A 13,058-nucleotide genomic window follows, 5' to 3' on the forward strand; every position below is an offset into this window, starting at 1 on the left:
TGTAGTTGAGACTGACCTGGATCTCACTATGTAGCCCAGGCTGGTCTCGAACTCACAGCGATCCTCCTGCCTCAGCCTCCCACCTGGAACTTGAAGTCTTTGTAGAGTTATTAGGCAAGTAGAGCAAAATCAGAACAAGCTGTAGACCTTCCTCTCCCTTTTTGTAAATTTGGGAGAAGGTAAGAAGTTTGAAAGGACTTTGAATGCAAGTGTACAGTTTTTGACTTTGACCCCAGGATATGTGAAATGATAATTCACCAGCTCTTCTGTTTACATTTAAAGCACTTGAAGACCCTTCGTCACCCTTGCTTGCTAAGATTTTTATCTTGTACTGTGGAAGCAGATGGCATTCACCTTGTCACTGAGCGAGTGCAGCCTCTGGAAGTGGCCTTGGAAACATTGTCTGCCGCAGAGGTCTGTGCTGGTATTTATGACATTCTACTGGCTCTGGTCTTCCTTCACGACAGGGTGAGTGACCTGTGCCGTTGCTGGGACTTGATGTAGACCAGGGGTGACAGGCGTGTCGGTGCTTGCAAGGATGGTACGGAAGGGACAAGAAACGTGACAGATGGTTTGTGGAAGGGGCAACTACTTCTCTGTCCCAGTCTTACATCACTTTACTGTCGTCTGCCTCTGCTTTTGGATAAATCTTTACCTAATAAGCTTTAATGTCAGTGTTACTTACTGTAGATCAGATTTCCTGTTTCCCAAATGCGTGTCTTATTTGAGAGTTTTGAAGAAAGAAACGCCCATGTCTTAGGAAGAAGCAGGTTCTGCTCCTCCTCTTGCACTGAGTGGTGCAGCCTGCTGTGAGGCTGCCCCCGAACACTCCCCGGGGGTCCGTGTGCCGCAGTGTTTGCTATTCCTTTTGTTTTACTAGAAAGAAGTGTTTTAATATCATCTTTAACATGAAAAAAGCAAAAGAGATAACTCAATAAGGATCTTCCCGTTGTTCTTTATACACATTTAAATGCTGTCGGGTAATTTATCAGTTATATTTATAATCAGTAACCTTCTAATCAGTGAAGTTAGAAATTACAGTATTTACTGAGCTAAACTGTCACAAAATAAGGCACAACTACTACATGATCACAAATAGTAAACACCATACAAATAACCCAAAAACTGAATGAAAAATGTGCACATGCAGAAGTGTACACAGAAACTAGGAGCGCAAGATTCAGCTCCGGGAAGTACAGTGGGCCACACACAGGGCTGTGTCACATGACAGTGAGCCCAGCTCTTCTGCACGGAAAGAACCTAGTGATTTCCACTTCCATTTCATACAGTTTTACATAAGTTTAGTAAGTCTGTGTGCAATTGTCACATCTGCAACAATAACGAATTGATCATTAAAATTCAAGCAAAGGGAGATTAAGACACGCTAATGTGTCTTAATGGCACATTATAATTCTGGAATATTCATCAAGTTCACATCTACGAATAGTAAGTTGATGGTGCATTTAAATCTTAAGGATCATATCACAATTTTATAGCCAAAGAACATTTAAAAAAACTGCTGTGGTGAAACAGATCATGAATATCAAAATATATATCATAATTCCCATCTTTATTAAAAACTAGATGTTTTGTGCAAATTGCTTGCTGTTATTATAATGTGGCGGTGCTGTGTTTACTGTCTATTCTTGACAGTACTGTTAGGCTGCTGTTTGTTAAAGCTCTTGTTTCCAAGTTCACATAACAACAAGATTATTCCTGCTTCCCTGGGGATCTTCTCTGTTGAAAGTGCGTGCACATGGTCAGGCGTTTGAGCAGTGCACCCGTGCACAGAGGAGAAATTCAATCCCTTTTCATCAGGTCCACCCTTGAATCTAGCTCTTCTCTCCAGAAGCAGCTGTGATGGTCAGTGTGTAACCCGAAGATCGATATGATATGCCTGTTCTTTTATTTTTCCTCAAGTGGAAGCGTACCATATCTCCTACCCTAAACCGGATACATATGTCTTTTTTTTTTGGTACTGGGGATCGAACTCGGGTCTTTGCGCTTGCAAGGCAGGCTACCAAACAGCTGAGCTAAATCCCCAGCCCCCGGATACATATGTCTATGTCTATGTATATATATTTGCAGGTGTATAGATATGTCAGAGTGTTAAAATGTATACATTCGATCTTGTGGGTAGAATATTTAAATTGTTCTTTCATGTACTGGAATGATTTTTGGTTTGGAAAATGATTCAGTGTTCAACCCATTGTTCTTATTTTGTCTTGACTATATTATTTTTTCATAGTTTTAAAATTGACTCTTCTGTGATCTGTGGAATATTTCCGGTGGTCCTTATCATTCCATTTTCCTCTTCTTCAGGCAGAATTTTTTTTAATGCCTGCAGACAAGATTTCAGGTGAAGTGGATCTGGGTTCGTGATAGAATGTAGGTGAGAAAGAATTTAGAGCAGAAAATGACTAAAATAACCTATGGCACCAAAGATAAACTTTATCTTTAAAGGCATCGGAAGCACACATTACAGGCTGTCGTTATACAGGGTGAAAACATAAATTTCTGTTTAGGGGCACATTTGTCTCCTCATTCCCATAGAAAAGAAAAGTGACTAGGTTGTAAATGGCCTTAGTGTCTTTATTAAGCTGCCCCACCAGACTGAAGAGATAACAGAAGCCTTTCTATTGCATTTTTCCTATTTTCTAACTTCGGTTGTCCTTAAAGCTTTGTTCCATTTATTATGCCAAAAGTGGGAATGCTTACCATAATACTTTCTGGAGATGGGTAGTTTTTAAAAACTTCAGCTTTACAAACTGGAGTGGCAGTCATGTTCTTTTCTTTTCCAGGGACACCTAACACACAACAATGTCTGCTTAGCGTCTGTGTTTGTGAGTGAAGACGGGCACTGGAAACTGGGAGGAATGGAGACTGTCTGTAAAGTGTCTCAGGCCACGCCAGAGGTAAGCCAAGTGCTAGGCCCCGTCCTCGTTGAGGGTTGACAGCATCTTGATACCTAGTTCTTGCCTAGACCCTTGTTTTTATTGTTAGCATGACCTTAGATTTGGAGACTTAATTTTTTGTCAGTGCCCATGTTTATAAACGAGATTGTGTTTCTCAAAGAGGCTCTGGGCGCCCTATATTCCTTTCTTATTTTGTAGATGAAGGACCTTAGACTGAGAGAGGTAAAATGGCTTGTTGAAACATTTTAATCGAATGCCCTACCTCTCTGCTCCCTACAGTACCCCATACTTTGATTAGACCATTTAATGTTTCATACTGAAATTATCTTTAAGTGTCTGTCTTTTATCTCACACACTTGAATTTCTTCAGGGTGTGATAGTCTCAGATATTTATCTTTCGCTCCACATGGAATAGTGCCTGGCTCACGTTAGGTGTATAAGAAATATTCATCAAACAGTTGTGTGAATTGCCAAAGTCACATACGATGTCCTAATCACTAGAATTAGAGTCTGTGCATATTAAGTCCTCCTGATATGCTGTGGTGTAGCTACCTGTGGTGCTGCTTCTGTTTTGTCTCATAGATCTCTGCGTTTTCCTCCTAGATGGATGATCCTTTTTCATTTTGTTTCTTGTCACTTTGTATGTTGCTCCTGGACTTACTGTTTCTAGGAAAAGACAATATTAAGAAGCACTCCGTGCTGACATCCCTGTGGGAGGTGTAGCTCACAGTTTGACTCACTGTTCTCATGTGGAGCCTCCGCCCTCGGCCGGGGCCTTGTCAAGTGGCGTTTTCGTGGGCTCTTCCTCCTTTCAGATGCTGCTGCTGTCGCAGACGCACTTCTGTGTTGCTGCCGCCTCACTGAACCCTCTGAACTCACCTTGTTTTGTGGTCCTTTCTGTGGGTTTTATGCCAAGCAAACATGCTTTGCTGTGGTAGAGAAGACCTTCCCCAGTCTTTTCTTCAGCCCAGCTTCTGCTCATCCACCACGCACGGTTCTGAGCTGGACTCCAGCTCCTCTCCTCAGGCAGTCGGGGTGTGCAGCTCTCCTTCCGCCCCTCTTCCTTTGTACGCCATTCCATTGCTGGAGCGCCTTTCTTCCGCTGGGAAATGCACCAACGGCAGCCTCTGCTCCGTGAATCCTGTCCCCTAGCAAAATTAATCATTCATTGCATGACACTCAGCACTACTACTGAAACTTTTGGTTTGTCTTCTAGGTTATGAACTCATGGTTGGGTACCAGGGAATGCATTGCTTTTCATTTCTAGTGCCCAAAAGAGTGTTTTGAGCATAGAAACTCTCCAGAAACAATCTTTGAGCTATGGTGAATGACTTGCTTACTCTATAGTCGTTGATTTTGTCTCCATAGCTCATAAAGTTCTCAACTTTTATGTCTCATGGGGCAGCAAGTCAAGATTCACTTGATTTAGTGAGACTAACGACAGACTTGTTCTGTGCTCTTAGTTACTTTTGTCATTGCTGAGATCAAATACCTGACACCCGAAGTTAAAGGAGGACAGGTTTATTTGGCTCACAGTTTGTAGAGGTTTCAGTCCGTGGTAGACTGGCTCCAGTGCAGGCTGGGTGGCAGAAGGGAATCACAGAGGAGAAAGAGTTCATGGCAGAAGGCAGCAAAATAGTGAAGTACCAGGTGACAGTCAGTGACAATAGCAGCCCTCTTTCTTTCCCTTATATTCTCTTTTCTTTTTCTTTTTTTTGGTACTGGGGATCAAACTTGGGATCTTGTGCTTGTGAGTCAGGCAGTGGAACCACTGAGCTAAATCCCTGGCCTGCCCCTTATATTTCTGTCCAGGGGTAGGAATGTTCACACCTGGGGTAGGACAACCTTAATCCTAGGATTGCACCATGAATCAGTCACAACATCATGCACCCTAGATCCAGCTCCTTCTGAAAAGCTCCACTTAGGACCACATGAGGCTTTGGGGGACATCTAGACACAGGCTTAGTATGTGCCCAAAATTCCTTTTTTTGATATGGAGTCCTGCTATGTTGCCCAGGCTATTTTGAACTCATGGGGCTCCAGTGATGCTTCTGCCTCAGTGTCCCAAATAGCAGGGACTTTCAGCATGTACCATCACACCCAACCAAAGAGCCTTTTAATTATCAATATCGATCAAGGAAAGAAGCATGCCTAACTTCCATATAAAAATAGGTGCGCAGGTTTCTCTAAAAGCAGAGTGTGTCTGTTAAAGCAGTTAAAAGGGAGAGAAGAGGAAAGTAACATTTATTTTCTACTAAGCCTTGTGCAGTGCCAGCTTCTATATTTACATTTTTAATTTAAAATATATGTTTTTAAAGTATGGCAGGATGGCATTGCATACTGATTTTTGTAGCTTAGTATAAAAGATTGGTTCACCAAATGTATATAAACTGTATTTCTTAATGTATTTCTCTATCTAGTTTCTGAGGAATATTCAGTCAGTACGAGACCCAGCATCTGTCCCTCCTGAAGAGATGGTAAGATGACATACTTTAGATGTAATGAAGGCGTCTTTGCACAGCTGGCCTGAACCTGACAAAACCTTTCCTCTGCCCATTCCTTTCTTCACTAAATTACTGAGATACCTCTGAAAACTTCTAAGGCTAATATTTCTATAGCCATGGGCCCGCTTACATATTTTTGTTTATATGGATACCTGTGTATCATATGTTTTTGTTGATTTTTTGAGACAGGATATCACTGTGTAGTTGAGACTGATCTGGAACTCATGATGTAGCCCAGGCTGGTCTCGAAATCACAGCAATCCTCCTGCCTCAGCCTCCCGAGTGCTGGGATTACAGGCGTGTGCTGCCCCCGACTTCCTATGTATTGTACAGAGGAGGAGGCACCTGGTAGGAACATAGTATCATATCCTTTGCAGGATTAGTCTTTATGCTTTGCTGGAAGTCATGGTTGGGGAAGCAGAATGCCCATTGTCACCCCAGCCCCCCATTTGCCGCCCTGGCTTTTAGGGCTCTGTAATGCCTAGAAAAATGTTTAGCATTCTGTTTGCCATCAACTCAAAAGTAGGTTTGTTCTTAAAATCACTATAAACATTAGGCCCTAACGATACATTACAAATAGTGTGCCTTATTAAGAAATCCAACCCAGTTATAACTTAGTTATCTACCAAAGACTTGAAATAAATGCAATACTATGTATATATCCTGGAGCTTTACAAACTGATGGTTTTTGAGCTTTAAGACACCTTAGGAGGAGATCCTGGCTAGCATTTTGGAAAAAAAAAAGTGAAAAATGGAATAAAAGAGAAACTACTGTTGGGCATCTTAGATAAGACTAAGTTTTACTTTATGAAACTTTTACTTTCATTACCTGTGTATTTATACATCTAAGTGTATGCTGAATTTATACAAATTTATACAAAGTAAATTTATACAAGGTAAATACAAAAATAATTTTGAAAGCCACAGGCTTATATTCTTTCTTTTTACTCCTATTTGATATTTTAAAATTCTTGATAAATTCCATCTACTAATTGTTTTTTTATTTTTTCAATCTGCTCTATTAATCGATGCATAATTGTGCATATTTATGTGGTACAGTATGCTAACAGTTTTTAAAGCTTGTGAGTGAACGTGTGACCCTATGCCATTAGTTATGAGTATAAAAAGTGCAAACATAGGAGAAAGCACTTCAGAGAAAGGCATATCTGTCGTTCTAATGGAATTACTGCTTTTAGTCTCCAGAATTCACAACTCTTCCAGAGCCTCACGGACACGCGCGGGATGCCTATTCGTTTGGAACATTGGTGGCAAGCTTGCTCACAATCTTAAATGAGCAGGGTGAGTTGGAGTTGACTTGTGCAGCCACAGACTAAGTAAGAAATTCACCGACGCCTGTCCCGTGTGGAATTCAAAGGACTGCAGTCTTTGATCATAGTAAAGACCCTGCTGTTCACCCCGTAACTTATTTAGTGCAGATGGGAGCTCAGTGAGGAATGAAGAAGCTTTGGAAGCCGTTAGTTTGAATTAAAGTCAGAAGCCCTTTGAACTGTGGCTGCCACTGGCATGTGTGTTGTGTCTTCCCCCGCTTTCTGCCCTGTACTGGAGATTGAATCCAGGGCCTTCACACTGAGCTACATTTCCAGTCTCCTGGTCCTTTTTTAACTTTTTTTATTTTGCAACAGGGTCTCTGTAAGTTGCCAAGTTACCCAAACTGGGCTTGCATTGTGATCCTTCAGCCTCAGCCTCTCAGAGTGCTGGGATTACAGTGCACTACCACTCCCAGATGATTATCTCATTGATTGGCAATAGTATTTGCGATCTGAAGACTCAGAGTCCAAAGATCTGTAAAACTCTGGAGCCATTCAGTAGGTTTAAAAATGCCATTAATGAGTAAGATATAATAAGACATGGAAATATTGTTAATGTCTAAATCAGGGTTTTTAAACTTTCTGATTTTTTTTTCTTGGTATAATTTACTCAAAACTTTCTTTTCACTGCCTCTTAAAACCTAGGCTACTTAAAGAAGTTATGTTCTGCTCTTGTTTTTTCCTTTGTTTCCTGGGTAGGAAGTGTCAACTCCTGTGACTGTCTGGCCCTTTAATGCTCCATCTGTTAAGTTTCCTGGGGTTTGTGTGAGAGCCCTATGGCCTATCGCCTTGCAGAAGCTTTGTGCAGTGCTGCTGTAATGTCTTCTGCCAGGCTTACACAGAGCTGTGAGGTTCAAAGCCCATATGCTTGTAGGCTGTAAATCGGCCCAGCCTAAGCACTTGAGAATTAAGTCCTAAGGTCCTGAGGCATTCATTGTGTTTCATGAACTGACTGCCGTGCCTTGCACCTAGAATGGGGGCAAACACCTGCCTCCTTTGGAAGGATCAGTGTTACCAAATACCTCCCAGTGTTCTGTGATGAGGCGCCCTGGCTGAGAAAGGCCCTCTCTGCCTACCACCTTAGCCACCTCCTTTGGGCCTGCCCTGGCTTCGTGGGAGAACAGGCACCTAGGGGGTGGTGTGGGCAGGCCCCCTTTCTACACCTGCCAAGGAATTTGGCTTAAAGCAAGAGAGAAGCTGTTTCGCAACAGCCAGGGCTTTGTGTGTTTGGGCTTTTACAGGTTGGTTTTTGCCCTGGACAGTCTCCAGCTATAGAGGTCCTGAAAGGAGGGAGAAGGCCTTGGAAACTAACTGTCGCTCTGGATTTCAGTTTCAGCGGACGTTCTCTCCAGCTTTCAGCAGACCTTGCACACAGCCCTGCTGAATCCCATCCCACACTGTCGGCCCGCGCTCCACACCTTACTGTCCCATGAGTTCTTCAGGTGAGGGCATCCGGTGTGCACATTGGCTGCCTCCCGTGGACCCGTCTGGTACATCTTGCGATGCTGGGTAGGGGGCCCAGAAGCAAGTTCTTATAGTTATTAGGACAGAAAAATAAAGGGAAAAATTGGGTTGCCTTCCAGGTTCTATCACAGGAAGGAAGTTGTAGGCATTCTTGATTGGAGGAGGCCTTGGGTATAGAAATTACATCCAGATTCCTTAGGACTCCTGATGGTGAAGAAGCCATTTGTGTCCAGGGGTTCACAGTTGTAAGTTAATTAAAAATGTTCATACGCACGCCCTCTCCTTTTTGACCCTATTGCATTATTAATATGAATTTGTTATCTTGAATTTTTCTTGTGGGGAGGGCAGTGAGTTTATTCTTCAGGCAGAAGTTTTCTTCTTTTATAAATACGTGGTGATGTGGGGTTCTGCACTGCCGTACAGGAGGATAGGCTTGAATCACTTCCAGGAGAACGGACGTTCCTGGAGACCGTAATAACATTGAGTGAAATTATCAGACAAGCCTAAATACTGTGCAGTTTCTCTTACATGGAGACCCTAAGTATAAATAGCAAAATAAAAATAGGAAACAGGGAGACAGATCTTTTGCAGAAGGGAAGGAGCCCAAGAGATAGAGCGATGGAGGAGAGAGTGATGGGAAGGAGAAAATACAGGAGCGGGATGTGCTGTGTGCATGCGTCAGCGCTGCACGAGGGGTGCGGTCAGTACTGCGAGCGTGGACTAACGCAAAGTACAGCTTGGAAAAGAAGAGGTTAAAATGAGTTCGAGAGCAAAGAGCACCAAACTGCTAACTGCCTCAGCTGGCACCCGCTGTCCGCTTGTCTGGGGGAAATGCAGTCATTGTTTTCCTGCCTGTGTCCTCATGACGTAGCCGAGGTGTACTTTACTAAAGCGGGATTCACATGTCCTGCAGCTTTGCTGATAGCATCGGATAACCCTAAACAGACAGTGATCTGCCAGTTCCCAGGAAATCGCAAAAACAGAGTCTTAGATTTGCATAGTTAAAAAAAAAAAAAGGAAATATGTGATGGAAGAGTGAAGAAGTTACTTAACAGGGAGGCGTACAGGGGTGCGCTATAACTTAGTATCTTCCCGGGTTCTCTTTTTTTTTTTTTTTTTTTTTTTTTTTTTTTTGGTACTGGTGATTGAACTCGGGTCCTTGAACTTGCAAGGCAGGGAGCGGAACCTCTGAGCTAAATCCCAGGCCCCTTTCCTGGGTTCTCTTGAATTTCTTCTATAATTATGTGTCTTCCTCGATGGCAGAACTTCCTCACAAGTTAGTTCCTTGTCCATGACATTTATTAGCAAGGCTGACCTTATGCTGGTTTTGGAACTAAACATCTTGGTGTTTGCAGTTGGGAGCCTGGAAGAAACCAGAGCACTAGGAAGTCGTCTATCCTAGAGGGGAAAGTCACTCTGGAGTAGTACTTGGTGGGTTGTGCTATCGTGTAGTAAGTACTACTGTGCAACGGCACTGTGGCAAAGTGACCGCACGCGTGCCACGGCAGGCTGTTGGTCATCAGTGAAAGCGCAAAGGTTCACCATCACTGAACTCTTGTTGCTGGGGTTTTATTATGATGTTTCAAAGAAACGGTTTAAAACTTTTCCCATTGTATGATTTTTATTTTTTCAACCAATTTTTTAAAATTGAAAAATATATAGAAAATTCTATATTTTACCATTGCAAAAATCTTTTAACCACAGTATCTCCAGTGTCCTTTTAGATGATTCTTGGGAATATTTTATTTTCCCCCATGTAAAAGTCTACAAAGAATTAGTTCCTCACAGTAAATAGATTTTTCTCATCACTGTAATGAGTTATTAAGAACTGTATGCTAAAGAGGGGAGAAAAAAACTAAAAGGCCAGCCTGCCCCACAGTCCGTGTTGCATGTGAGGAGAGAACTAGCCAGAGATGGAGGAAGGAGCCAGGCCGGCGTCCCTGCCAAAGAACTGAGCCAGTCTGATTAAAGTGAAGGCATTTGTGTGTTCCCTCTGCTACAGAGCCAGGGGAAAATACAGCGTGCCCTTGAACAATGTGGGTTTGAACTGTAAGGGTCAATTTATATGTGCATTTTTAGTTTTTGTGTTGAAGTTTTTCGGCTATATGAAAACTTGAACTTTGTGGTACAGAAGTATCAAAAAGATGGGTCATGAATGTACACAGATTTATAGAAAAAGGTAAAATTATCACCTTTTTCACCTAAAGGTGAAAACTTGTGCACAGACTGTACATAGTATGGTTTATACTTGAGGAAAACATAAAGCGATGTCAAAATGCAGCATTAAATCACAAGTTCATGCTGTACAGTAATTTCATAGCCACTTGCCGTTGCTACTGTGAGAAGCTAGAACATTGTGTCTGCTTAGAGCTCCATTTGAGGCAGGTGTGGCACAGGTCTGTAATCCCAGCACTTGGGAGCCTGAGGAGGGTCACTGTGAGGCCGGCCAGATCTACATAGTGAGTCCGAGGCCAGCCTGAATTACATAGCAAGATCCTGTCTCAAAACAAAACAGAACCCCCCACTGGAGGCAGATCATCTCCTGAGGATATTGCCAGTCGTAGGAAACTGATCTTGAGGATTCTGTGTGATTCTCACGGAATGTAATACATGGAAAATATAAAATACTTCTTCATTGGCTACGTTAGTAAGGCTATTAGCAGTTGAGTTTTAGGAAGTTAGAAGTTGTAGGTAGGTTTTCACCTCCACTGGGATCAGTTTCCTAGTCCCTGGGTTGTTAAGAGTGTGCACCACAGGTGTAATGTGAGAAGTGGAGATGTGGAGTAGATGTGCTTCCCTGAGTCTGCCATTTCAGCTGTCCCACCTGTGTGTCTAAGTCTCCAGGGACAGTGGTCCTGTGTGGTAAACATGAGCTGAGTATCCATCACTTGTGGGACTCTGGGAGCCCCAGAGGAAAGTGACCTTCCCTGATCTCAAGAATGATAACTTACAGCCAGAGAAATAAGATTTCTGTGACTTATACAGAAATTCTACTTTCTCCAGTCCTCCTTAACAGTTATTATTCACCAAGGTAGACTTGGTAAATCAATAACTATTTTTGCAGTGGTTATGTCATTTCTTTCAGGATACTTTGACAACATTTTGTCACAACCAGAACTCTGGGTGGTGATGACTGTTAAAACCTCAGATCATGTTAGCCTGTGTGTAAGTTTGTGTCCTCTTCACAGATCTCTGACATTACAGTACGAGATTCCTATAGCCTTGTTCCATATTATTTGTCTCAGGCTTAGAATCTTTTCAATGGAAATGGGTGGTGGTGTATACCCATAATCCCAGGTACTTGGGAGACTGGGATGGGTGGGAGGATTGCAAGTTTGAGCTCATCCCAGGCAACTTAGCAAGACCTCATCTCAAAATAAAAAATGAAAATGGGCTGAGGATATAGCTCAGTGCAAAGGCCCTGAGTTCAATCTGTGGTACTGCACATGCCCCCACCCCAAATCTTTTAAGTCACCTTCCCACCCCTACTGGGGGTTGAATCTAGGACCTTCACAATGAGTACTTTCCCAGCCTTTTTTTTTTTTTTAAATAGGGTCTCGCTAAGTCACCTAGGCTGAACTTGAGCTTATGATCCACCTGCCTCCCTCCCAGAGTGCTGGGATTACAGGTGTGTGCTGAGAGGGTTGTTTGTGGTCACAGGATCATCATTTAACATGCTTTCTTTAATTTGTTGTCCTATATATTTTTTCTTTTTGTTATTTAGAAATGATTTTCTAGAAATTGTGAATTTCTTGAAAAGCTTAACACTGAAGAGTGAAGAGGAAAAAACTGAATTCTTCAAGTAAGTTAAGGCCTAGAATTCAGTAACTTGGAAGAAGTCTCTAATCACTTCAGGTAATCTCAAGGTGAGACAGGCATTTATTGAACATTTCCTACAGTTGGGCTGTCTGGGAAGCCCTGGAACTTTCAGCTCTGAGAGGTGAGACAGATCCCCTCTGAGACTCGTAAATACAGGTAGGTACGAGGTGGAGAGTGCACAGAGTGGTCCTGAGAACACTGGTTGGGGAGATAGTGATCAGAGGAAAACATCCAGGTAGGGGGCAACCAGAGTCCCAGGACAAGGATGGGGGAGAGGTGGCCCTTGGATGTGGCAGTGGGGAATGTTGAGAGTGCTCGTACACAGTGGACTTCTAGGCCATCCAAGCAGCAGGCTGAGCTGGTTCGGTTACCCTATAGAAGGGCTTCTGTGCTGTCCCTGGAGGCGCAGCCTGAAGTCAGAAGGGACATGGTGGCAAGTCAGCTGATGGGAGGCCACAGGGCAGTGACGGTGCCAGTGACAAAGACGACACTGACATAGGAAAGATACAGTGGGCCAGTCTGAGTAGTGATCTCCAGAGGACGCAGAGCCCTTGCAAGGGTAGCCTGACATAAGGGAACGTGGTGGATTCACTCTTGAGTTTGTCGCTTTAAGCACCATGGGACTTTAGGTGGAGATGGACATGGACAGAAAGGAGTCTTAGGAGCCAAGCTGGTGGCCTTGTGGTGAACATTGAGGTTTCATCAGCATGTAATTCCTACTATCTTCTTGAGAAAGTAGTAACTTGAGGACAGTGGTCCAGACCGGCTCTGGAGTACTCTACTGTGAGGGTGAGTTGGGTGAGACAAGCAATGGTCAGAGAAGACCTAGAGAGCCAGGGAGCTGGTGCCTCCCAGGGAGGGTTTCTGAGAGGCAGCAGGATCAGCGGAGGCCCATTCATGTGGTATCAGCATGGCATTACTTCCCCAGGAAGCTGAGGGGGCAAAAAGAGGGTAGACACTAGGCAAAACCTCGTGGAAAGTGGAGAGAAGAGAACGTATTCCTCAAGAAGAAATGGAGTCGTGAAAGG

General features: G+C 43.2%; 1 protein-coding gene across 2 annotated transcripts in view; it reads left to right on the plus strand.

The window, feature by feature from the left end:
- Scyl3 (SCY1 like pseudokinase 3) overlaps positions 1 to 13,058 on the plus strand; it is a 35,070-nt gene that overhangs the window by 10,424 nt on the left and 11,588 nt on the right. The window contains exons 3-8 of one of the 2 annotated variants that reach the window (XM_010633993.3): positions 283 to 468; positions 2,802 to 2,915; positions 5,336 to 5,392; positions 6,616 to 6,718; positions 8,078 to 8,189; positions 11,936 to 12,013. In XM_010633993.3, coding sequence (XP_010632295.1) covers positions 283 to 468; positions 2,802 to 2,915; positions 5,336 to 5,392; positions 6,616 to 6,718; positions 8,078 to 8,189; positions 11,936 to 12,013 — 650 coding nt within the window. The remainder of the gene's footprint in view (positions 1 to 282; positions 469 to 2,801; positions 2,916 to 5,335; positions 5,393 to 6,615; positions 6,719 to 8,077; positions 8,190 to 11,935; positions 12,014 to 13,058) is intronic. The other variant, XM_010633994.3, reaches the window with a different exon arrangement.

The sequence above is a fragment of the Fukomys damarensis genome, unplaced genomic scaffold (genome assembly GCF_012274545.1).
Source record: "Fukomys damarensis isolate Sample0158 unplaced genomic scaffold, DMR_v1.0_HiC HiC_scaffold_19, whole genome shotgun sequence".
Classification (NCBI taxonomy): Eukaryota; Metazoa; Chordata; class Mammalia; order Rodentia; family Bathyergidae; genus Fukomys; species Fukomys damarensis.